Below are 26,687 nucleotides of genomic sequence, written 5' to 3' on the forward strand. Positions count from 1 at the left end.
GGAAAACTCAGATCCTCTCAAAGAGGGTTAGAAAGAAAGAAAACATGTTCTAGGGCTTTTCAGCAATATTATTTTCTAATTAGCTCTCACCTACTCATTTAATCCATTTTAAAAACTATGTAGCTTGTTAATTCTTTTTCAGGAGACAGCTGGCCAAAATCTTACCAGGTCTTGTCTCCTTTGCACAAAACTAGCAGGATGCTCTAGTTATCACTTCACATGACTCACTGTTTCACACACATTTAATGACAGCTTATTAAGCATCCCTACTGATGGGCATCCTTACTGACAGGCAAGAAGCAGTAATGTTCATCTGGTAGAGCTGTGCCAGCTCCACAGAGATCGGGCAAGGGTGTTCTTAGTGTAGTACGCAATGGAGACTGTACTATAGTCTACAGGCAGCCTGAAATACATGTGAACCATGCTACTCATGCTTACTGGCAGCAGATCTACCTGCATAAACAACAATAGTTTTCCTACACCAGGTGAACTGAGATGCCACCAGCAAGAATATGTAACCCTTCTCCCTCAGGGGAGTGTTGATTTTCAAATCCCCATGACACCCAGCGCTTCTCAAAAACCCACCAAGGCCCCACATGGCCCACTCTGACTCACCAGGCCTGTTGGCATTGCTGAGCGTCGAGGGCGGAAGCAGCAGCTGCCTGTTCAGTGACATGCAAGCAAGCGCTGGAAGCGGTTGGGTGGGCGGCTGGTCACATCCAGGCCCGCTGCCATCTTCGCCTTGTTGCCTTTCGTCAAGCGCTTCAGGTGGATGAGGAGGTCGGGGCGGTCGCGGCGAAAGTGGGGGCTGCGGAAGTGATGCAGGGGCCCGGTGCAGTTGCCACCGTTGCCTTGTCCACCCTCTGGGCCCGGCCCAGGCCCGGGCCCCACCACACTGCTCCCCGGCAACATCCCCACCTCGCGGAAGCTATAGAGATTGAGCTGCCGGATGAAGCTGCTGAAGTTCTTGGTCTTGAAGAAACCGGCGGCTGCCGCTGCCCCGTCGCCACCCGGCTGCGCGGCGACGGCCGGCCCGGCGCCCAGCAGCTCGCACTCACAGCGCGGCTGGTTGATGACCAGCCCCCGGCCGGAGGCATCCCAGCGAACGGAGCGGCAGCGCGGGCTGCTGACCCGCCGCCACAGCCTGGCGGGGACGGTGTTGGCACTGACGGGGACGGGCTGCTGCGACGCGTCCGTGTCGGTAGGTGGCACCAACCGCCGCGCGCTCAACCGCTGCCCGCGCGGCCTCCGCTCCCCCCGCCACGCGCCGAACGGCACGTGCCCCGCCTGCGAGGCGCTGCCCGCCGCGCGCGGCCCCCGGCCCTCAGCCCCGCCGCGGCGCTGGTCCGCGCAGCGCCCCGGTCCCTCGGCACGGCACGGCCGCAGCCCGGCCCCCCCTCAGCTCCCCGGTCCCCTCAGCCCCGCTCAGCCCCGCCATCCCCCTCAGCCACCCCCGCAGCCCTGCCATCCCCCTCAGCTCCCCGCACCCATTCAGCTCCCCAAGTCCCCTCAGCCAGGCCATGTCCCTCAGCCCCCGCCATGTCCCTCAGCCCCGCCAATCCCCTCTGCCATCCCCTCAGCCCCACCAGTCCCCTCAGCCATCCCCTCCACCCCGCCAGTCCCCTCAGCCACGCCTGCAGCACCGCCATCCCCCTCAGGTCCCTGGTCCCCTCAGCTCCCTCAGCTCCCCCCGTCCATTCAGCTCCCCATGTCCCCTCAGCCGGGCCATCGCCCTCAGCCCTCCCCATGTCCCTCAGCCCCGCCATCCCCTCAGACCCACTATCCCCTCACCCCACGTCCCCTCTACACCGCTGTTCCCTCAGCCATCCCTTCAGCACCACTGTCCCCTCAGGCCTGCCAGTCCCTTCGGCCATCCCCTCAGCCCCGCAGTCACCTCAGCCAACCCCTCAGGCCTGCCGGTGCCCTCAGCGCCGCTGCCACCAGCATCTCCCATAGCTTCCATGAGGGAGTGGGTGGTTGAGGCGAAGGGCCACGTTTCACAACATTTAATCCCAGGGAGTGATAATCTTAGGAAGAGGGTGGTGGAAGCGGTGTTGGTTTCTGCTGAGCAGCCGAACCTCTCCAGGCCGCTGCTGCTGCGAAGGGCCGCGGCTGCCGCCGGGTGCGGGCGGCGCAGGCAGCGGGGGGGCGCAGGCAGCGGCGACAGAGGGGACAGAGGGGACAGAGGGGGTGCGGGCGGCAGGGGCGCTGGGGAGCTGTTCCATGTGCCGGGGGCACCCCAGGCTGGTGCTGGGAGGAATGCTGCCGGCAGAGCAGGTGTTGCAAAGTGTCGGCTTAAAAACCACTGGCAGCTCACAAAAGGAAAAGCAAATTTATAAGGAGCGCAGAGGAACGCGGAACAAATCGGGAATTGTCAGATTTGCCCTAAACCCCCCCAGACCTGTGCAGCTCTGATCCCCACGCCAGAACAGATCAGGTGGAGTTAAAATGGGGCAGAGAAAATCAGCAGCGAGGATAAGAACTAGCTTCAGTGGAAGGAAACACTGAAGAAGGAATCTTCAGAGGGGCAGTTATTGTATAAAAAGATAGGTAGTAAAGCTGTAGTTGGTGTAAAGGAGGCAAGCACGACTAATGGAGGATTTCAAATAGGAGAAATCAAATCAGGTACTTAATCACAGGGAAACTGGGGAACTAATTGCCACAGGATGTTTTGGGTACCATAATGTTACTTGGCCAGGGGAGGGTGTGGGGGGTGCGTGTGTGTGAAGAAAAGAGAGAGGAAGAAAGAAAAAGAACAAGATTAGCTATATTCACAAAGATTAGAACTACTAAAGCAGCACCTTTGTCACTGCGAGTGCTTGCACTGCGCTGGCACAGCTCTGAGGCGGTGCCTGAGTTGCACTGGTACAGATCTGCCCTCTTCTCAGCCTTGTGCTGTCAGCTGTGACTGCAGGCAGACTGCAGGAACCAGCAGAACCATCCTTACTGCTGTAGAACAGGAATCTGCTATGAACCAACAGGCAAAGAAGAGCAGGGAGCCGGGGAAGGAAGAGTGCGGTGATCTCTCTCTGCTTGCATCTTGCCCACAGGTCACCAGCAGTGGCAGAAGAAAATGACATTCCTGTCTTGGCTGCCCTCAAAGCAAGTAGTGAGAAGACTGAGCACCTGTGTGTTTCGTGACCTCAAATACACTACCGTAGAGTTGTTGTAAGATTTCTTAGCAAGAAAGTACAAAACAAAACCTCTTCTTTAACTAAAGTCATCCTTATTGCTTTGGTTTACAGCACAGCCCCTAACCACCTAGGCAAGTAAAAGTGCAGTAAGTTCCAGAAAGGGGACAAAATTGAATAAACTGATGGGAAACTGTTCCTATTTTTAAACTGAAAGTAAAATCCCTCTGCTCTTCTGCATAGCTGAAGTGAGGGAAATGATGTTTGGGTGGGGTTGCTAACAGAGTTTCACACTTCAAATTACACTAGACAGGTAAAACAGGAAATAGGACAAGGAAAAACGATAAGGAGAGATTAGAAGACATTAATTTTGCCTCTTTTTCAGCAGACTGGCTGATGTCTCTACCTGTCTTTGGCAGATTTACACATTTATCATTTTTCTGACTCAATAGTAACAGCAGGAAGGAGCAGAAATTTCGTCAATGTTGTCATCAAAGCTAGAATCCAGCACCATAGAAGGACGTTGCTTTACCCAAGGAATTAACGGCCTACGATTCTAGTAAGCTCATGCTGTCATCTTCCCAAGAGGCTTTGCATTTTTTCCCCCTCAGTAATAATTTATCAAGAATTATGTTGCTCAGTGTAAACAGCCAAAACTTAATTAAGTAAAGCATACTGAATGCAAATCTGAAAAATCAAGAAAAATGTCCACTTCACAAAAATTCTTCTCAGCATTTGTGAGGTTGTCTTTTGCATTACTTCAATGAAATTAATTTGGGTTTCTCTCTCCCTGTGCAGCAAGACTGCCAGAGGACTATGACTACCTGATGGTGGGACAGGTGGGGTTTTTAGTGTATCATCTGTAAATCAGGGCAGAGCCAGCAATACGTAGTCCATAACTGAAATGCAGAGCATGATTCCCTAAAACTAACACACAGAAACATAGGTCCCTTTTAAGCGTTTCTTTCAGCACTTTGAAGCTGAGCCCACAGCCGCAAAACAGATGACTTCTTAAAGACAGAACCATGTTTTTCATCAGCATGAGCGCTGCATGCTCCCAGCAGTGCCATGGCTTGCACCTTTCAGTGCCTCAGTGCTCAGGCCAAGTCACACGAGGCTCTTGCAGCAGGTGCAGCAGGAGGCATAGCATGGACACAGCTCTGTAGCATGCTGGCAGCAACTGCACTTGACTTGCCAAGCACGCCCAAGAAGAGAGGCAATGGTTCCTTTAGCTCTCTTCGTACATTGGCCCCTGAAGCATTTGTGCCTTAGACTTAATGCAGGGGCTCCCTAGAACAACCTGCCGTTTCCTCTCGCCTGAACCGGTAATGATTTTTAGCATGAAATGTCATAGCTCAGTCAAAAGCTGTTGGACTGCACAGGATTTACAGTTAACACCATCCGTCCGCTGACAACAGCGCCCAGCCTTTTCAGCCAGCCCTGCTGTGTCTTCTGGGTGTCTCTTCATGCGTGCTTTTGTCTCCCTCTCCAGCCTTCACTCACTGCCTGCTTTGTCACCCTTCCAGCCCCACGCTGACGTACAGAACTCACTCTTCCCCAGATTATATCGCTCTGGCTCTGAAGAGCAGTAAGGAGCACATTCCATCGCGCAGCATGGGGTCTCTGCCCCATGGCCTGAGTTTCCTTCGTGCACAGCTGTGGGTCTGGTAGCACTACTGCTGCAACTCAATCACTAAATTGGGAACTGCAGTTCTATGCAGGAATTCTGGCTTTGTTAGCTTTTATTAAATTTGTTCCTCTTTAAATGCTCATTATTACAAGTCTGTGATGCTGCATGCCTCCCTTCTTTCAATACTACTGGTTAAACATTTTAGCAAACTACTTACTGGGCACTCAAAAGGAAGATGCTCTGCACAATGAATATCCTGAATCTGTTAAGCCACACACATTAGTCTATTTCTGACATAGCTGTGCCAAACGCTTTCCTTTGGCAAGTGCCTATTCTTTCTGCAAATCTAAATGACATGTGTATTTTTTTTCCCAATCGTGAGTGAAGACACGTGAGTGAAGATGTTCTTTGCCACCATACCTAACTTTCCAGCTTGTTTTTGAATATGACTACTTTCATTAGAAGGTGACAGGGAGCATTTTACTGTCTACAGTCACAAAGAGCAGTGGCGGTTGCAATGATGAATATTTTGTCCCAGCATAAAGCTTTTGCCCTTAGGCTGCTGTCACCTCACCTGAGCACTCCACTGAGCATGGACCCATCCACGCAGCACCCAGTAGGTAACAGGGACTCAGAAATGTCTGGGAATTCAGTAAAAAAGAACTGCAAATGAGCACATCAGTAAAAATTACACTTGTGCGGGACAGTAAAGTTGCATGACTGGCCTAAACTTCATGAGACTGAATTTGTGTGGTACTCTTAACAAAAAAAAAAAAAAAAAAAAGAAGAAAAAAGCTGCTTAATTATGATGATTTTAAACATACCAGGGACTGCGTGCAGCATCTTTCATCTAAGGACAATTTGGCACATACATTAGTTTTAACTTGAGAGATAGAGATACCCAAGGTAGCATAAACAAATGGCAGTGCCCAAACTTCACTTTCACAGAAATCTGACATTCTGGGAGAAAAACATACGCCTGTTTCTCTCTTGCCCTGCAAACTGAATTGAGAGAAACCAAATACACCCTCAGAAAGCCTGCATCCTTCTTATCTGTGTCTCTCACTTTAAACTGTTTCCTGCTCAGCACTCAGGGTTCACAACGCACACATCACATTCCTCTTTTCTTCTTCCATAGCTGGGGCTTAACACATCTCTCCCCATCCCTGCAGTTTTAGCATTATTTATTAATGACTTAGCAGCTGCACAACACCAACCACTGCAAGCTTGACCTGGCTTCTCACTACACCTAAATCTATATTTATTTTGTTCAGTGGATGAGATATTATGGTACATTGTAAGCAGTTCCAGTTGTTAATTTGCTAAGAATTCATGGCAGTTGGCACACCGATAGGGGAAGGCTTTGATCTTGCTGTTTGTGCTAGTTTTAGCCACAACTCAGTGCACATATAGATTACCCCAGGCTGAACATGTTGGCAAATTACAACTTTATATTCTTTAAGTGATAATACTTTGTTGCCCACTCAATATTCAAGCGTTAAGTTCCCTGTGCTCAGCCTGACATTGCAAGGCGCTGAGCCTGGAAGTTAATCTGTAGACACTAATTTCTTGTAAAAAGATTATTCATGAGTAATATTCAGCAACACTGCCTCCAAAGATGACCCCCTTTTGTGTGACTGTTTCAGGAGCAACAGTTAATTTTTAAATGCAGCAAGCTATCTTGCTACTAACATTTCTAATACAACAAAGTTTTTTGGTGAACAGTGGCCTGAACTATGGGAGTAGTTTACCAAGGATCTGCTTAATTTTATGGATTGGATGCTTCAAATTGAGGATGAGCTTTCTAGAAGCTTCTCTCCAGCTCTGCCATAAACTACAACTTAGCTTGCTGTGCCAAGGGTGATGCAGCTGACTAAGCACAACAGTCCCCATCCATCATCCTACACAGAGGAACACAACCATACAACCTAGCAGGCAAAACATGATATAAACTGTTGGTGAAGAGCTAGTGAATCCCGCCTAGCAGCTCTTCCTCACCAAGTCATCATGGGAGAGGCTGGAAGGAGCTGGTATCCCTGGCAGCTGCAGGGTTGTTTGGAAAAGAGCAGAAGGCCTCAGAGCAGAGGACCATAGCATAGGCGTGCCTTGTGTCCTACCCTTGGCTCTTATTTGTGAGAAGGGATATTAAATTCCTAACGGCAAGGGAAAAAGCAGGAAGTGAAAGCAGCATGGCAAGCACTGTGCAACAACAGTAATTCACCACAAACAAAAGAATGGGTCCAAACACAGCAGCACTAATATAGAGATTTTATTTCGACTGTATTGAGTTGTACAGCACATTTTGTTTGTCACAATGCTATCAAACTGATTTTAAGAGTTTTTGGCCAGCACATTGTGACGCTGAAACTCACAAGAGCTAAAAGCAGTTTGGACTAATGGCCTGAACGGAAGGGCCAGGAGTACCTAGTTTCTGGCTTCCTTAGTGCTTGCAGTCATTCTAACATGTGCAAAACAGAAGCAAATCCAGTTTCTTCTGCCAGCCCAACTGTCGCTCTTCCATGTCTGGCAATGACTGCAAGGTACAAGGCAGGGGAGAATCTGAAGCAAGGTGCCTTCTCTTCCCAAAGCCATATTGGTTGTTCCCAGTATGGAAAAGAAGCAGAGTCCAAGTAAGTACAGGGTCTTCAGATGATGCTAGCTTTGTTTGCACTATTGGGATTTACAAAACCAGAGGCTGACATATCAAAGTGCAGGAAAGGGTCATTATTCCATTCCTTCCGACACAGATGACAAACCATTAGCAAAAAATTTGGGAGATGACAACAGTGTACAGTACTTTGCCTCACTAGTAGACCAAATGTCTTCACAGGTCCTCCCCACCCCATAGAAGTCTCAGCTCATGAGGTGCCGAATGTATCTGACACTGTCATTTAGCTGGAAAGAAAACCTGCACTTCTGCAAAGAAATGCCCCGCTTTCAAACTCTTCTTCCTTGTTAATATCCACAGATTTCTTAGGAAGGAGGCAGGATGGATACTCCCCGAGGAATCTAGGCATTAAAAGCCCCTTTTCTTTCTAAAGCTTGCTTGCTTTCTAAACCCAGTTCCTTTTCCTTAGAATGAGTTAGGATTCCTGCTCTCTAGTTTAAAGAAGTAGAGAGGCAACTACAAGTTGGCAACTCTGAACTTTGACCACTGTACAGGAGACAAAAAGAAGTCAAATTCAAGAGGCATTTTAGGTAGCGCTGGGGCAAGTCAGAGAGATTGTTTTCACCATGAACAGATGCCACATGTCGTGTTTATCACTGTAGCTTGGCTGTACATCCTGAAGTGAAAAGCACAGACCATAGTGTCTATGTCACCCAGTGTCCTTCCCCACCCCCATTTTGGTATCGATGCTTCATTCTCCCTTCTTCGGGTTACATTAAGTGCACAGAAATATATAGCAGCATTTGGACTGAAACCCTCACATACACCAGACAGCACATTCCAGGAGGTAAAACAACACATTATGGCCTATACCCTCAAGGTATCAAGTTTTCAGGATAAAGAGCAGTAGGAAGTGGAGAGCTGAGGGCAGAAAAGGGGTGGAGGAGCAACACAGGAACACAAGTTCTGTTTCCATGCCAGGAGAGGATCAGGGTGCCATTCCTGTGTTAGCACCAGGCTGTGATACAACTGCAGACAAAGTAGATGGGCAGAGCAGAAGTGAAAAAGCCAATCTCCCATCTCCTCACAGTGGTGGGGGGCAGGGGCAAAGTCAAGTGTGTTCACCAATCCCAGCAGAACATGAAAACGGGCAAAATCTGCTCGGCCCGTTTTCAGCTGGAATGAATTTCTCTTCAACACACAAGAGAAAAATTAATTAGTGATGGCTAATGAGTCTTGTTCACCAAGCTGATCGCAAATCACACTCATGGAAAGAGAATCTACAGAACCAAGAGGCCCAGGCTGAGGCCCTTCCAAAGCACACGGTACCACCTGGAGCCTGCCCTCTTCCTTCTCGTACAGCAGCCTGCCTTTGTGGGGGGAGTTGGTTCTAAACATGCCTTTCTATTGCTATTGCTTTGGGGGTACTTTGTACAGGCAGTATCTGTGAAAACATTGCTTTCCAGCCCACAAAAGAGAAAGGTTGCAATCCTCTCTTTAGCCCTGGATCATCAAGACTACAATGTACGGGCCCACCAGTACCAGAGTGGGGACACACACCATACCCTCTAACCTCAACTCCTCTGCTCCAGACTGATCGTAAGACTGCTGAAAGACAGTGCATTCAAGCTTGGTGTTCAAGTGTTGCACCAAAAGCCTTCACAATTACAGTGGAGGCAGAGTCACCCTTCCAACCCACGAGAGAAAAGGCTGGGCTTAGACAGGTCCCTTGTCTGGCATTCAGCTGGAAGCTGTGGCGATGGGTTTCTTCAGATGTTGGCTCATGAGCTCCCTGGCACGAGACACTTGGATGTGGTCATAACAGGAGTTACAAACGAGGACGGGGTCGTACAACTGCTGATCAGGGATGGGTAACTTTAGATGGCAGCAACCAGCACAAAACACATTCCCACAGTTCCTGTCAAGGAGCAAGAAAACCAGTGAAAAGAGACCTGGGAACCCACAGCAAAACTTCAGCAAGCACACAGGATCCAGTTTAGGGATGAGGCTTATGATATGTCAACAGGCTTCTTAAAGTATATACTGCGGTCTCCCAGAGCAAGCCAACTGGCTAGCACTAAAAAGGGACTAATGGGCATCACTATCCAGGAGAAGGATCACAGGCCTTGGAAAAATAGAAACAATGCAGAATGGAAGTCAGCGGGGAATTCGGGAGGCCTGGCAAATAACGACTTAAAACCTTCTCCTGGGAGCTGGAGGGATGAAACATCACAGACAGGCATTTTGTGAGGTTTGCGAGAAACAGGCTGAGAGGAAGAGTGGGACTACAGTGATAGCATAGTTTACCTGCAGTGATGCCTCCGCTTGGCCAGCCAGAATTCACAATCGCAGTTAAAACAATGAGAGGCCATGTGGTCTGGAACCCACCGTGTGACCTAGGGCAGACACCAGTCCTCATCAGCTTTCAGTTTGCAACATGACAACGACCAGGTCTCAGGACCCCAGTGCAGGCTGAGCATGGCTTTGGACCACAACAGGCTAGCTCAGAGCGAGCCCACCCCACAGGTCCCTTTCTATCGGGCACAGCAGCAGCAGAGGATGCAGAGGATGTGTTAAAGGACAAGGGTGGCTGCTCTCTGCCTTGCTTCCAGACCACGATCTGCTGCCATAACCACCACAGTTAGCTGCAAAGAAACCCTCCCCTGCTGCATTACAACTGCCATAACAGAACACATACCTCAGTCTCCTTCTTATCAACAGGCTCCCAACTTGCTTCTGACAAACAGTCTTCACTATGATCAGAACAGAAATCCTCAGTGTCGCTGCCATCCGATTCCTTCAAACATGTCTGCAAGAAGAGGTGAAGTCACAAATCCCCTCAGCTGCCTCAGTCACGCAGCCAAGGGCACTCCCCACTCTGGCCATGCTCAGTGCTTGTGAGGGACACGTGGGTGGCTCCGCAGCTCCCCATACGAGGAGGTAAAGCATTCATGACTGTAGGAGCCACTGCTTGGCTCTCAAGAAGCAGAGATACCTCCAGGCAGCATGAGGGCACGGCACATGGCCAGGAGGGGAGCAGGGCTAAGAAAGCATAGGAACAACCTTAACCGCTCAACCTAAAAGTAAGAGGTTGCAAACTGTGCACTGGAAAGGGCAATGTGAGGGGGGGCACAGGGACCGCCGCTGCTGGAGCCACACTGCCAGAGTTGGGATGTTAGAGGCAGTTACTTACAAAGTCATCCTCGTAGTCCATCGGCGGCTCGGCTGGAGGGGCACAGAAATGGCGGATGTCCAGGCGCAGCTGCAGCTCTCGCACCTGCCTGCGCAGCTGCTCCACCTCCTGCTTGTAGCTGGCCTCGATCTGCCGCAGCCTGTGTTGAATCACGTCTGTGGGGAAGGGGAGCCCGTCATCATCCAGGTAGAGAGGAGGCACAGGAGAAGGACATTTTGGTGGCACGTGCTTGGGACCAGACGCTTGTTTCAGGTGGCAGGGTAGCCATGAATGGCTGGGCTTCCCTGCAGGGCCTGCAAAATGCGTGCCGACGTGGCCAGAGCAGACTGAGGGCTTTGCACCTTCCCTGGCAGCCCACTGGCCACTGAAGCACAGGCCCGGTGCCCACAGAGGTTTGCTGCTCAACCTCTTGCTACAGCAGCCATAGGAGAGGAGGTGTCTGGGTGCAGGCTCCCCACTGGGGAGTGATGTCACCATTCCTTGAAAACTGTCCCAGTTGGACCCCAGGAAGGAGAACTCGCTGCTTTGGCTCTGGGAAATGGGCTTGCGCCATTGCTCTAGGGGGACTCTCCCCAGCCGGCCAGGCTCCTTGCAGGGCGCACTCCTTCCAGCGTCACCTTTGCTGTTGTCTTCATCCAGGCAGGGAATGCCCAGGGCAGGGCTCGGGATGTCATGACTAGGCCCTTTTGGTGCCAGGGACACCGGGCTGGGAATGTCTTGGCAGGTGGCACTTCTCATGGGGCAGTCTCCTCCATTGGACACCATGCCAGTAGTCTTCAAAGGTTCCTGAGGACAGGTTTCTAACTGGAACTTTCTGGAACTGATGGAAACGCTGTCAACATTTTCCTGTCTAGAAGAATTTGGAGCTGGACATGTGCCATCCAGTTCCTCCATGTATGTTTCGCTCCCCTTTTCTGCCTCCAGAGAGCCACTGCTTGCTGGCACAGAAGCCCAGCCACTCAGTTGTTTGCTATGTCCTGCGTGCTCAGCATGGCTGCTACAAGTGCTGTTGTCTTGCAGGGGAGCGTTTTCCTCTTGCTCCTCCACCTGCTGTGTCTCTCCTGCACGCACCGCACTGCCTTCACTCAAGTGTGGCTCAGCTCCCTCAGCAGCGGCATGCCGGGCTTCCAGACCCACCCGGACCTCCTGACAGTGGTTATTCAGGTTGGGATCACTAGACGTGCGGGTCAGTGGGCTGCTGGAGTCACAAGCCGAGAGCAGGTCATCCATAGATCTTGTCTTTGGTAATCTAGAGCCCAAAAGCAAAGCAAATCTTACAACAAACCCCCTGAAACTTCCCTCATTTCAGTCAGAACTGAGGCGAGGGAAGGGAAATGCTCCTAATTATGGATCACAGGGTGGGTGGGGAAGGGCGGTACAGCAGCATGAGCACAATGCTATAGCGTGGCCTTTGCCATCTGCTTTTTTAGGTGCAGCAGGGAGCTGTACACGTTCTTCTCCAAGTAGCTGGGACAAGAGCTACAGAGCTCTTGCTCTCCACAGGAAAGATGAGAACAACAGGTAAAACAGAGGGACTGCAATGTGTGAGGAGGTAAAGAAGGCCTGTGGGTAGGCAGCAACCTGGGCCTGGAGCTCTAGGCTCTTACCTATCCAAACATCTGCCACTGAACTCCTGGCTCTGAGGTCCAGGGGGCAGGTAAATGTCCATGCCATCCTGTCCCAGAGGATGTGGCGAGGAAGCTGGGAGATACACTGCTGTCCAGACATGCAGTGCTCGTACGTGGCACACTGGATGCAGCACCTGCAACAACCACTTACAATCAGAGATGAACGCAAAAGAAAACCCCTCCAAACTCTCCCCACACAGTCCCTGGTGCCTGGCAGATGAAAAGCCTGGAAAACTGGGCCAGCAGCTCTACTTACCTGCTCAGACCCCGGCATATAGAGAAGATTGTGGAAGTTCTTATTGCCAGCCCGTAGGAGGGACCACACAGAGCAGGTACGCTTGTAGATGTTGTGCATCTCTCGCTCACAGGGGCTGTTCCCAAGGAAGGTCCCATAAAGGCAGGAATACGTGTGCTGCACCAGCTTCACCTGCAGCATTAGAAGGGGAATTATTGTCAGGGCCATTGGGAAATGGTGTCTCCTGCCTGCAGGGGAAATGTCTTGCACTCCTCTGGGATGGCTCCTGCACCTCCTACCCAGCTGGTGACCCTACTGTTGTCCTTTTCCACACAGAGCAGGACAGAGAAGGACAGCAACAGGAATCACTTAAAGTGAAAGCAACAGTCAACTGAAACCATACCCATCCCTCTATAACCCTAACCTATATTATTTGATAAGACCGAGATTAATAGCTATTGTTTCCCTAATTTATTTTTAAAAAGTGTTTCAGACTCCTATTGCTGAGATATGCAAATTAGGCTTTTAATCAAAACAGTGCTGCTGATGGTATCTGAATTCACTGGGCTAGAAAGGGACCTGCAGAAGAAGCAATTGAAAGGAACCAGAGAATATAAACCCTTTGTCACTGTGCAGTCTGCTAGGTCCTCTGAGCCTGCGCTGTGAAGGGAGGAAGAAGTTACAAGGAGCTAAGAGAAGCTGGCAGAAGCATCACACATACAGAACCAGGTCAAAATACCACAACTGAAGGGCAGGGCTGGAGCCACACAGTGAAGGTATGTCAGGAATGCCAGCAGAGAGTCCCAGCACTACTCAGACACTTGGCCATTTTTAAAGAATTCAACTATTGTTTTCTTTCAGCTACAACTCTCTGTAGAATATCATGGCCTTCCCTCTGCCTCTGCTCACATCTGGCATGGGATAAAGAGATGTTTGCATGCATATCCCTTACCAAAAAAGCTTCGTTAAATTCAAAGAGGCAAGGAAATTGCTTCAGAAGCTGATGAACCGCATCCAGCCACTGGAGAAACACTGGGCACTGCTCATTCTGATCTTCCACCTTCTCCTGGTGACCACAGCGATCACCAAACTTGTGACCGAAGTCCAGCCAATCTGATTCAACAAGCACCTGGAAGCCCTGTGAATAAAAGAAAAAACTAACTGCTGACACTCTTCTGTAGGCACACAGCAGGATAAGGCAAGGCCCATCTGCCACTTGCGCCAGGTAAACGCAGGCCTTCTGAAGGGCTGGAAAGCAGGTTGCATTGGTGGCTGGTCTGGGGTCAAACCTGAATGTCAGAGGTTTCCAAACACAAACTAACAGCTGTTATTTCTATACAAGAAAAAAGCTTGGACAACATGCACAATTAGGAGCAGGGAACCAGCTGAACCTTGAACACAAGAAGTTATTTTCCACAGTAGTTCATCAAGCTGGGCAGAAGAGTGATGTACCATTCACCAAAAACAGGCAGGAAAAGAACATGGAAAAATCCAACACCCACAATTGTAGCTCTGAAACATCACTAAGCTTACTGCCAAATGTGACCCTGCTCCTTTCTCTGGAGACTCAGAGACAAAGAGCTGCCTTTGAACAGACATGAATGAGCAGCCCAGCACAACCCATACCTCCATGGTCCTGTAGTAAGGGTCCAGAAGAATCTTTGCCAGTGCTACAATCTGCGGAGTCCTGTCCCAGCCGTCTGAGCAATGAACCAGCACTGGACGTCCTTCTCTGTCAACTGCACTGGAGACCAGCACTGCTGCCTTCAGCATGACAGAAAGGTGCTGCAGCCACTTGGTACTCTCCAGGGCTGAAAGCCAGCTAGAAGGTGTGCAAAAAGCAAGAAAACAATTGCTTAGCTCTCCAGTGGGAGGATAAATAAATAAACATACATACACTTTAACTGAAGTCTTTTTGGAGTCCACAATGGAAATCAGTCTTTTCTAAAAGACACTCAAGAGGAGCCAGCCAGCCTAGAATAAGTACAAAGAATCGAACCCCTAATTTCAATTTTTCCCAGATACAACTCTACATTTTACAAACCCTCAGAGGATACACACAACCAAGTGACACTGAGGCAGTGCTGCAACCCCTTCTGGATTACCAGGGGTGAAAATAAGCAGCGTTCAATTACTGTGAGCACATTCCCTCCACTTTCTGAGGTAGAAACCTGGGACAAGAAAAAGGAAAAGGGAAGGAACCCCCCCCCAGGACATTGACAGATATGATGTCAAACTCAGATAGAGAAAAGTCACTTACTTGCTGGGGTCTGGCACCTGACTGCAGACAGCACGTAGATACTGGAAACTGTTACGGATGGAGTGGATGTTGGCCATGCCCATGAACACGACTTCACAGTTTGGGTAATACTCTAAACGCAACAGAGATGGAAACATTCAGAGAGCTGCTGTCACTGCAGCAACTGCTTCCATACACTTAGTTCAGCTGTCCCCTCACAGTACCATTTCTGGTCTTCAGCAGTAGGTAGGCAGTTTTTCTAGAAAAGCCTTGTGGGCCAGCAGCAATAAATATGGAATAACAGACTGCACGAGCAAGAAGGGGAACGTGGTGCTAGAGACTGAGCACCAAAATGCTGACACACACCCCCACCCCCCCCCGCTGTGCTCTAGGACCCCCTTGACAAAGCAGGTCCAAGAGGAAGATGTTCCAGGACGCACTTAGCCCTCTGTACCTTCACATTCGCAGCCACCTCCCTTTGCTCTGTTGGCCACAGCCGCAGTGTAGGACCTAGCATCAAGAATCAGCAGCTTCTGAGGAGCTCCTGCATTCTCCACGCCTGAACACGCGGTCAGGGATGAGTCTGCAGAGACAGACACGGACTGAGCTCCCCAGCATCTCCCTCCCTCCTACAACAGGCCTCCAGTGCCCCCCAGCAATGGCTGTGAATGAGCCCAGGGACCTGCCCTACACCCCGCTGTTAAGGCATGACAGGGCACAGATTATCGACCTGGATATTGGGTTTAAACCTTGCACTGTGACAGCCCTGTTAGCAGCAACAGCAACACGTAGGTGTAAAAAGTACTAATTCATGTTTAGGAGAGTGGGAAGGGAGCGAGCTGTCTCACCAAAGTCAGCATCACAGGCCTCGCTGCCGTCGCTGCTCCCATTGTGTGGCATGCCACCAGATACCTTTACTCCAGGGTTCAAGGCACAGGCTTTGGCAATAGATGTCACAAGATACTCGTCATCAGCATTTCGCCAGCCCCACCAGCTGATTTCAGGCTGGCTGCAGCGTGCAATCACTGCCCCGTTGCGCACATGTCTGCAAAGGAAGTGAGAGCCTAATGAAGCCTCACCTGGAGAGGTGAGAAACAAGCCCAGCAAACTCTCCCTAGGTACAGTCAACACCTGTGCAACCCCCCCTCACTTTGTCTGCTGCATTTACTCTTGCGTTCAAGCACTGAAACAGGGCAGGGCATTTCAAATAACCATTACTGAGTAACAGCAGTAGTGACACCAAAGCTGTCACTCGTGTCACGGCCATGAGGAACATGAGAAGACAGCACAGGAGCGGCTAATGGAGCTGGAACAGCCAGCAAAATGAGATCGCAGAGGAGCAGGTCGCTGCAGTAGCTGTTGGGAGCAGCCGGTGCCAGTGGATGGTGACAGCTCCGGGGGCAGCTGCAGCTCCCTGGGCCTCACCTCAAGGATCGAGGACTGTGCCCAGGGATCAACTACCACTAAAATGAAACGGAAAGTTTCTGCAGCCAGTTATTTAGCCTTTACTGAACCATTTTTATTTATAATGCTATACAAATATGCAATTTATATAGTATATATTTATAGATAATAGTATATATTATTGTATATAGATATGTAAATATCTAAACATTAAACCATAGGGGAGAACTTTAAATAATTATGGTTGTACCTTGGTAAAGTAATATTTATTTTAAAGCTGTTCTGTTCTCCCATTCTCCTTTTTCCTCCTCCTTTAAAGTACATACTGTTATTAAACCATCTCATTTATCACTTCTAAGCTGGAAAGATTAGCTCACTCGCATCAGACTGGTTAGTTTCTGGGTGGAGGCCCGAGCTGGTGTTTATTAGCAACCCCTAAAATGTGAAAACAGCCCATCCTGGCTGTTGCTTATTGATGCCTGGCAGAAGGCCTGAGGTAGGAGTAAGTGTTCTTTTTTCACATGAACACACCAGTCAAGTCATTCACAAGTGGCCTGGAAAGGGAACGGGGCCATTAGGTGACAAAGTTGCTGGTGATACAGAATTATCCAGGAGAGTCTATGGCTGTCTGGAAAAGGTTGCAAAGGACCTTGTGATAAAAAGAGAGAGCACAGAATTTAATATAAATAAATGTAAAGTATTTACAGATGACCAAAGCATAACCCCAGCTATGGCACAGAGCAGTTCAGTACAAATCAGCAGCCAAACCTCAAAGACTTTGAGGTGATTGGGGAGCTCTCAAATAGCCTCAGCTCAATGCTCAAAAGAAGCAAAACAGTTAAGAATGTGCTAGCAGTTATTTAGATAAGAGTAAGACAGAAAATATGATGGCATCACATCTTATGCATCTTCAAATGGACACAAATTTCTCACCAATCCATCTCAAAAAGGATAACATCGTACTCAAGCCTCCAGAGAAGGGTGGCAAGGACAATCACAGGTATAGAAGAGCTTTGCTATAGGGACAACTTAAGTAGGAAACAACTCCCCACCACAAGAGAACAAGAATGGGTGAGAGGCATAAAAGGTCATAAAAGATAAAAAAGTGCATTTGGAAGATTAGTCTTATTTTTCCCTGACAGAAACACAAACAGGTACTGGCATGGTCGTGCCATATGTTTAACAATTATTTTCCAAACAACAACAAAACAGACAGTGGACTCACTGCCACAGTGCAATGTGGAAGTATAAACTGGTTCCAAAATACATTGAAGTCATGGAAGGTGGGTCCACCAAGTGACCATGAAACATGACCACACATTCTTCTGAATAGTTGTTGTAGGAAATCTAAGATATTGGCTGCTCCAAAGATGCACCAGGAAAGAATACCTGCATACTTGTCCCATTTATTACACTTCCCCGAGATGCTGCTCGCAGTGCCTGGCTCTTCTTGGAGACAGGGTAATAGATTGGACAGCCCCGCACCTCAGTTCTTTACAAGAGTGCTTGCCCCTCCCTATCCCACCACGCCTCATGCAGCACCTCTCTGAAGATAAGCTGGAGTAATAACAAAGATATAGATAAAGCTCCTGACAAACAACATCCAAGTATTTGTCTTTTTTTTGTAGGTCAACAGCTCTGCAGAAGTTGCATTGCTGGCAAAGCTGGGGACGTAATGCTCTAGATCCTAAAGCACACACCAGCACACACCTCAACCCACTGCTCAAAGGCTGTTCAGCTGCCTGCGAGGGCTAAAAGAAGCACTCTTGAAGGTATCTCTTTCTCATGCTGCCACCCTGTAAGAGGCCCTGCTGTTCCACAGAAAATGACAGTGCCTACTCATGTCATTTGCTGTAAGGCAGTACACCAAGAAAATGCATCAAGGCTTTCAACTCAACCCTAACAGCGGTGCACAGTATCTCACCAGCAGCTACCGCATTTTGCAGGAACAGTCTTGCTTCTCGGAGACAATGTTCCCTTATTCTCCTGAGGCAACTTATCAATAAATGCAGAAAACGTATTATCGTTAGTGACACCTCATAGCCACTAACGATGAAGACTTTAAATTGAAGACTTCCAAAGAAATAATATTCACGTTCAGCCAAGTCAAAATACTGTGAGCTCCTTTTTCTTTCAGCACTCTCTGCTGCTGTTCTGTTTTGCAAGGTGACTTACAGAGCAGTCACTCCCAGAAGATCTATTCCTGTCTTCAGGATCGCTCAAGTATGGTCAATACAGACAGCAGCAAAGGCTTTGTTTGTACTAGTAAATGAAACTGAGCCAAGGTGCGGACTTAAGCACCAGCCTGTGATCATCCAAGCTTGTTTGTTAACACACCTACAGGTTTTGGCCTGTGCCAACCAGCACTTACCCAAACAGTGCCTGAGCACGTTTTGGGGAAATGCAGATGCTGTGCCAGGGGCTGCTCCCAACAGGCATTTGGATGCAAGGGCACTGTTTGGGGTGCAGGAGGTAGAAGAGCTTAGCTGTGTAGGCCACCTGAAGTCAGAGGTAGCATGCTTAAGGTAACACTACAAACATAGCCAAAGAGTCCTATGGCTTCAGAAAACTTTGTAGCACAAACTTCTCAGCATTGCAACAAATGCTGGGCAGAGGTTGGCCTTGAGGTAGCCAGTTTCAACAGACATAGTGACATGCCAATAAACACAAGGAAATACAGCCACCATTGATGAGCATGAAGTCACTAGCAAGCAGAAAGTATAGCAGATGCCAGCAGACAAATCAAAACCGCAACTGAGCTTGCAGTGAGCTTCCAGGTCAGGGGGGCCCCCCATAGCTTGACTCTGCGGTCTCCTGTAAACCCACAAACGTATGAACCATTTCTGGCCCTTGCTGTGGAACTTTTCTTCAAAGGAAAAAGCTCCTTTCTTGAAACTGGAATGGCAGAAGGTGCCATAGTGTTTTAACATATGTTGACAAAATTATTCTTTAGAGCGCCTCAGTTTACTTTTAATGACTCAAGAACCCGAAGCCAGAGTATGCGGTGCATCTGTAGTTTATGAATTGAGCTTTTACTCCCAGATTTGTTTGGAGCACAAGGCTAAAGTGCATCTGATACCATCAGTACATGCTATTTATCCCATAACAATCATCCAGAAAGCATCAAGTCACCTCTCTGTTACTTTCTGGCTGTCAAAGTGCTCATCCACAATGCAAAGTCAAACAGCTTAGCTTGAAACAAGAAAAAGCTGAGAGAGGGTTTACACAGCTGTCACCTAAAGGTTCCCAGCTGAGAGGCACATCTACAAGTGCTTTCATCTCTCAGGTCTCAGCTAAACTCCTGGCTCACTCTGGCATGACCTGAAGAGCCTGAGACTGAGCACCCAGCCATGGTGCTGGAGCAACGCCCACTGGTTTCCCGCTGCTGCCCCGACAGCCACTGCAGCATGAACAAGGCAAGGTGATGCTGAGTGTCTGTGAGGAGCTTTCTCGCTAACATAGTCCCAAGGTCTTCTCAAGGTGGCTGTATAGACAGAGAGTAGTAACAAGGAGCGGCTGGCATACAATGCCCGTCTGCCTCTGCAGTCAGCTAAATAATTAATTGCATCCTTGGCGTTGTTTTACAAGTGAATTGTGCCTGGAGGCTCCTGCATCTCTGCTGTACATCTCCACTGAGGACTCAGAGATGGAGACCTGAACTTCTGCTTTGCTTAACAGCTGAATTATAGATTTTATAGAAAACTGATCACGTGGTACTTTGGTGTCATGTTGAACTGTGACCCAGTGAATTCAGAGTTGCTCTCCAAAAGCTCTGAAGTCTACCAGTCTTACGGTTACAGAGTTCCCTACAGGGATGCACACACTCCAGCTGGGTTCTCCACTCTCTCCTGAACTATGAGCGAGGAGGAGGAGGAACTGAGTGTAGGGCTTTTCATTTCTTCCCCTTTCATGCAGCACAAGGCACTCCAGAAGCAGCCATGGCCCTCACGGAGCCTCCTGGCCAAAAGACTTCAATCTTGAGGGCAAAGGCTAAAGAGTGCATGAAAGTGAGATACACACATGGGCAAGCACTTGTCCCAACTTGTAACATCACTTGTTGGCATCTTCTCATCTGATCCCAGGCTGCAAAGGGTTGCAGCTCAGCTTCTAAATTACTGGGTACCATTACAGCGGTATTATCAAGCAAGGAACAACGTTAAAGTAGCAAAAAGACACAGCTTTGCCCTCGGCTGGGGAGGTACACTATGACAGTCTCCAGTGCCAGACCATTTTTATCAAAAGTAATCACAAATACAGTTAACTTAGCTGACTTGTCTACAAAGAGGGAAAGGCTCCATACGATAAGCAGCACTCATTATTACTCTGCTGCAGAATTTAGTTCTTCCAGAAGTAATACACTCTGTTTTGCCAGCTTCTAACAGCAAACCATATAACATGAAGATGCAGAGTTAAGGTACCTGTAAATGCACTGGTGTTGTTTCCCGGCTTTTGTGCATCCCAGGGCTGTCCTTTAAGGTCCTTTCCAACCCAAACTGTTCTGTCATTCTATGGTTCTCCCTTCTGGAGAACACCCTGCACTACTGTCACAGACTGTGAGCCTAGGGAGGCTGGTGTGTGTGCTGGGAGAAGGAGTCCTGGGAGCAGCATGTTTTCAGGTAGGAGGCAAAAGGAATACACGCCGTGAAGACCAGAACACAGCTATTGCTGTCGCCTCTTGCTCCAAAGCCCTGTACGCATGCCCTCCTAACAGCTTCACAACACCTACAAGGAAAAGGGCAGCTGTCATGAGATTGGGGAAGAGCACTGCTTTGGTTTTGTGCTTACCTGTACACCACCACAGGAATCCTTTTCCATGACCTAAATGAAGCCACGTTCTCTAGCTCCTTGTCTGTGATCCAGACAGGGACCAGCAGCTTCTGGGGATAACTGGAACAAAGCCTGGAAAAAAGAAAGCACAAAGGCAAGATCAGGACTCAACAATCGTGAAGTCTGCACGAGAGAAGCTGTGCAGAGAGGGCAGGAGCAGCTCACATTTCTCCAAACTCAGCATGCAGGACTTTGGCTCTTCCTCTTTATATCTGTCTCAGTACAGTCTCAGCATGGGAAAAAGTGACCCCAAAAATGCTGTCAGGAATGAACTGGGAGAAGACAACCTCCTTTCACCTCAGGCCTCACCTCCAGATCCATACTAAATACCCCAGTACTTCCCAGGGATGCTTTTGGAACATCCTCTGGATTTAAGAATTCATGAGGGTTTAGGGGAACAGTCATTAATTTACATGGGGTTTTGGTTTTCTCACAGCACTTGTAAACCCAAAACCACACAGCTTCTGGTAAATGACAATCTGCCACTTTCTGCCTTGCAGAGAACAGGTCACCACTAGCTTTACACATTTCTCTGCAAGGAAGACTTAACTTTCCCCAGAAAGACTGCGATGGTGATTTGGTATATGCTATAATAAAGTGACATGAGGGAGATCTTAAAAGACTATCTTGTTCAGTGGGGTGCCAGAAATCAGATTCCTAACACACGTTTAGAAGGAATGTTTCAGGGCAGATGGGAAGTAAAGTGAGAGGGGTGAAACTACCCAGCGGGTAAGCTCCAGAGGGTGGGCTGGTGTTCCCCTGAGTCTGGGCTATCCCTGGGCTATCCCAGACAACGGCAATAGGCACGACACAGTGCTTGGTATTATTTAGTTTGTGATGCTAGTGAGGAACTGCCTGCCATGTTAGAAGATGGCACTTCACACAGTGTCTAGACAGCTTCTCAGAAAGCCCCAGGCAGAAAGCAAGGTTGGTCTACAGGATAAGAACAAGGCGAGGAAGAGGAATCCATGAAGCAAAATTAAAGCTGTCAGGTAAGAAGCTGAAGACCAGGATGTCTGTGGTATGACGTCTAGGCTTGGACATCTCTGAAATGCCTCAGATTCCATGTGTAAAGTTAGTCAGGAAATTAGAGAAGCATTGAAGTGTGACTGAGAATAAAGGTATGTGGATCTGCAGCAGCTTCTAAATAGCTGAGTCTATATGAGAATGGGCTTCATCAAAATGAAAACAGTATCAGTCTCCTGGCAGTTCAGATGAAACATTATGGGAGTTGTCTTTTAAAATTGTGGAGAGTCAGTACAGGAAAGGCTCAGGAGCGTTATCTTCTAAGAGTTAAGTCACTAAAACCCTGTAGCCTTAGGAAAGCAGTCAGAATTCGATTAAGTCCAGGTAGGACACAGGATAGCCTCAAGAAGTTAAGCCAAATTTAAGCAGGATGCATAAAAACAGGCAATGAGATCAAGACAAACAAACTTGTGCTTCTAGGCTAGAATTCCAAAAAACAGAGGAACTGAAAAGCCAATATGTTGGCTTAACAACACCTTATAAACTTGATACAAGGCAGATTATTAGTGGTATGCTGAATTTCAGAGTACAAGCTTTGTAGGAAGACTGAAATAGGCTGAGCTAGTGAACAAAGTGTGGTATGTCCCAGGAAAATGTGAAGGTAAAAGCGTGAGGCTAAGTCACCAGCATCCACAAGCAATGCAGAATGTGCACGGACTCAAATCCCAAGCCTAAAGAGAAAGAGAACAGCATTGAGGCTACACTACCAACCACTGAAGCGACAGCAACAACATCCATGAGAGGCTGGAAGAGATGCAGAGAGGCTGGAAGAGCAGAAATTGCCATGGGAGACTTGTGTTGCTTCCACATAAAACAAATTGTCTCATACATTTTCCTGATGCTAAACGCAACATTTTTAGACATAATCAGCTGTTTCTTGGTGCTACCAGCCAAATAATACAGAAGTATTTAACTCTTCCTTTGGTCCTAAGCTACTCCAAAACAGAGTAACTGAAAAATCACTTTGTTGAATTCTGCTGTGTGATGAATACTATAACAATATTTTTACAGGGGATAAGCCTCCCATGACAGTAACAATGGGTTTCAGAAAAGGGGGAAAGAAAAAAAAAAAGCTTGCAGATGATATGATGGTTATTTAAACATGCTATTCAATGGCAATACAAAATGCATCAAAGAGATCAGAAAGAGCTGGCAGGGTAAAACAGTGAACAAAAGAAGGGTTTTAGAAATAAAAGGATAACCTTCAGAGAGGGGAAATGTTTCCAAAGGACATTAGAGAAGCCAAATGTACACCTGAATTAAAAAGTTGAAATGAGACATGTTGTGCAGTTTTTGAGAAATGACCTATTAGAAGATTGAAACTCTGAAGACCTTTTTCAAACATCTTGTAGGTATCAGCCAGCTACTGAAATTGAAGGTCTAATAGATCAGCAGGATCACTACCGAAAATCAAAACTACTTGCGCTTATGTTCAGCAGAAGAACCCACAAAGAATCTGCCAGACCTAACCCTGTTTTACAAGGGACAAGGCACATGAAGACATTAACATGGAAACGTCTGCAGGGGAAGTTTTAGAACAATCTGTTAGGAACAAGGAGTAACTCATCACCAGGACTAGATGATGCTTGGTATTTCCACTGCTACCCAAACGCACACCAGGTGAAAGATTAACTGAGATGTGTAAACTATTGCTTACATTGGCTTGGGTGCCACAGGAACAAAAGGTGGCAAACACGGTATCAATTTTATAAAAAGGTCTCCAGGGTGAATGTGGGAAACCACTGAAGTCTGACTTCTGTACCAGCAACTGACTGTCACAGTTGGTGCAAGGGTAAATACGGTGCACTTGGAAAGAGTCAACGCAACTTTTTTCTGGGGGGAGGTTGCACCTCACGTATTTAGTTTGCTGGAAACATCACCAAACGAGCAGATAAAGCTCATGTGGCTGACAAGCAATTTGGATTTTCAGAAGTGTTTTTTCTGATTTGTTTTCTTGTGTGTGTTTTTTAACAGGTGGCTCACCAAAGACTTGAAGGAAGCTTCTCTTATGAAACAGTAACTCTTGAAAATAAATGGTACAGAACTTCAGTGGTCATTTTTCACAACAAAGGGAATACTAAGGAGAACCATGCTTGTCCCTGCATTGTGCAATACGCTCACTTGAAAAAGATGAGCAGTGAAGCAATGAGGATGACAGAGGGGTGGCCTGAAACACCACTGGGACCACACTGACCCAGCACACTAAAAGAAACATTTTTGAAACTGTGAGGTTTGATCCCAGAAAAAGGTGGCTTTAACACCACAAATGCATAAATCAGCAGAAGCCAAACCTATGGACAAGGACTGATGAAGCATCTTCTTACCACAAAGGTAACAGCCAGTCCAGTGAGAGAGCTTCCTTCCCACAATGCAAGCACACACATTTTATTGCTAACTGCCCTTGTAGGCTTATTGTCTACACATTCATACAGCAAATACAAGCAAGAACACTAATTACCACTTTTCCAATAAAAGCAAAGGATAGTACTAGAATTTGTAGAGAACTGTTACAGAGTAAGACAAAGTATGAATTAAGAGCAGTCACAAAAACAAGCAGGAAACATCAGCTGTCTAAACCTGTAATGCAGAACTCCAGACAGCTTTTGTCCTCATAAAGTCAAAAAATAAATAAAACCACAACTGTAAAAAGATCAAAGCTGAGAACAAGTGTCAACACTGAAGAAAAGGTGAATGTTTTTCCCTTTTTGAAGCAACTAAACCTGTAGCAAACCCACCAGCATTAAGGTCAATATGAGACAACATGGGTACACCAGATGGGTAATGTCAGAATGTGCCCATTTCTCTGGGTATACAGATCACTGAAGATGTGAGCCACAGAGATCATGTAATGATTTTATTATCATTGTATGCTGAAATAGTATACTTTTATCAAGACTGAAGGAGTGGTTATTATATGCCTGAATTGCTCTAATTTTATGATGGCTGTCACCAGGAAGAAGATAATAGTTTCCAGATAAGGACATCTTGAAACAAGACTTGAAAGACAGTGAACAAAGCCATTACCTTGGAGTATCCTATCTCTAACAACACTGGTTTGCCAATGCTGGGAAGTAAAAGATAAAAAGACTATAAACAGTTAAAAAGTAACCAGATTCCTGTGAATAGAGGCAGGTGGTAATGATCAAAAGCCAAGGCAGGATTTAAAGACACACTCCCCGAAGCAGCAAGAGAGAACTGGTTTCTGAGTTGCACGAGCAGATCACACACCTCTGAGATCTTGGGATGTCTGCAGAAAGCTATGACCTGCCAGGATGCTGCCAGGATCCCCAGGTAGGAACCCAGCAGATTAAGGAAAGCAAAACCAAGCCTGCATCCAGCTTGCTGAGGTTTATTTCAAGTTCCTTCTGCCCTGGTTTTGTTGAAAATAAAACAGTCAGCTTCTCTAAAGGCAGATAATTGCTGCCTATTACTGGCCAGGAAGCAAACCACAGATGGTCAATCTAAGTTGAACTTTCTGAAATAATCAGAGGGAAGCACATCCCAAAAATCAAGCAGCAGAGGAAGCCCAACTGCTCTGAAAGACATGCAGAGATTCTGCCTAGGGCAGGGACCTACAGGTTGTGCACTCCCAAACCTCAGCAGTTCAGGAAAAGCCATTTTCATTTGACATCCATGGAGAAACTGCATAAATGCCATCAAAGTCACGTTAACAGTCCAAAAGTGACAATGCTGTCAATATGGCCAAGTAGAAACTGTAAACCAAATCCCAAATCTAGTGCCTGCTGCCTGGATTCTTGAGGAAGAGAGAAGAGAACAGGCAGAAAAACACCAGGATTTCCCCCAGGCCAGCGTGCCTGAGGCTTCTCACAGTTTGCACAAGAAACTGGTGACCTGGAGCTGTTCAACACATGGGTGATGGGCGTGCCTTTACTGGCTGAGACATCAAGAAAAGACTGAGGGGTTATCAGTCGTTTCAATAAATGGATTATAAGGAATGCAGAAATGAGTATGTCTGTCAAAGCTTAATAAAATCCTGTTGGCTTAATGCCACCTGCTGCAAAAAATGCAGCAGCACTTCTCCAAGAGCTCCTGTGCTCTTCTCCAAGAGGAGGCAGGCTGCCATCACTGACGTGCTGCGGGGAGAGGCTTTCTAAAGATCTCCAATCTTTTGCTCACAGGGGACCACCTCCAACACTAGATCATCTAAGACTTGACATGCTGTCATGATGGAGAGCCCACACCTCTGGGAATCTGCCCCAGCACAGCACCACACTCCTGGGGGAATGATTTTTTTTTTTCCTCCCATGTCCAGTTTGAACCTCCCAAGCTGCACCTTGCGGCTGTTGCCTCTCATTCAGTTATCTGCCACTGTCAGAAGAGTTTCACGCCATCACCTTCATAAGTGCCCTTCAGCAGCTGTAGTCTGCAAGCAGATCATGCTTTAGCCTCTTCTGCACCAGACAGAACAAGCCCCACTCATTCCCCAGATTTCTGAGCATCCTGACAGCCCTCCACTGGCTTGCCCCCCGTTTCTCAACAGAGCTGAATAGCTGCCCAACTTTACCAAAACTCTGTGTTTTTCATTTCAAACAGCGCAAGCACTTTAGAGAGAACAACTGACCAGGAAAGGCAATCAATCCTGTGATTAACTGCTCCTCCACGACTTCAGGGATGAATTATGGCCACCACATTATAAACTACCTAGCAGCATTTGCAATTGCTGCTAGCTCTGGTGTTTGGACTGTATTCCTTCTTCAATTCCACAATGCAAAAGGCAGAAAGAAAGGGGATCTGGCTCATACGCT

The 26,687-nt window shown here is 47.8% G+C and overlaps 2 protein-coding genes across 10 annotated transcripts in view; both read right to left on the reverse strand.

Moving 5' to 3' along the window:
* HSF5 (heat shock transcription factor 5) overlaps positions 1–4,737 on the reverse strand; it is a 30,901-nt gene extending 26,164 nt beyond the window's left edge. The window contains exons 1-2 of the mRNA XM_056362288.1: positions 4,683–4,737; positions 675–1,397 (exon numbers count right to left, since the gene is read on the reverse strand). Coding sequence (XP_056218263.1) covers positions 675–1,397; positions 4,683–4,737 — 778 coding nt within the window. The remainder of the gene's footprint in view (positions 1–674; positions 1,398–4,682) is intronic.
* Positions 4,738–7,015: 2,278 nt separating this feature from the next.
* MTMR4 (myotubularin related protein 4) overlaps positions 7,016–26,687 on the reverse strand; it is a 56,430-nt gene continuing 36,758 nt past the window's right edge. For all 9 annotated transcript variants that reach the window (XM_056329496.1, XM_056329515.1, XM_056329533.1 and 6 more), the window contains 12 exons: positions 20,854–20,967; positions 15,513–15,709; positions 15,119–15,247; positions 14,686–14,797; positions 14,052–14,247; positions 13,378–13,563; positions 12,447–12,617; positions 12,170–12,324; positions 10,563–11,811; positions 10,068–10,178; positions 9,677–9,765; positions 7,016–9,287 (listed from right to left, as the gene is read on the reverse strand). In XM_056329496.1, coding sequence (XP_056185471.1) covers positions 9,110–9,287; positions 9,677–9,765; positions 10,068–10,178; positions 10,563–11,811; positions 12,170–12,324; positions 12,447–12,617; positions 13,378–13,563; positions 14,052–14,247; positions 14,686–14,797; positions 15,119–15,247; positions 15,513–15,709; positions 20,854–20,967 — 2,887 coding nt within the window. In that variant the 3' untranslated portion in view covers positions 7,016–9,109. The remainder of the gene's footprint in view (positions 9,288–9,676; positions 9,766–10,067; positions 10,179–10,562; positions 11,812–12,169; positions 12,325–12,446; positions 12,618–13,377; positions 13,564–14,051; positions 14,248–14,685; positions 14,798–15,118; positions 15,248–15,512; positions 15,710–20,853; positions 20,968–26,687) is intronic.

The sequence above is a fragment of the Falco biarmicus genome, chromosome 1, assembly GCF_023638135.1.
Source record: "Falco biarmicus isolate bFalBia1 chromosome 1, bFalBia1.pri, whole genome shotgun sequence".
In the NCBI taxonomy this organism is placed as follows: domain Eukaryota; kingdom Metazoa; phylum Chordata; class Aves; order Falconiformes; family Falconidae; genus Falco; species Falco biarmicus.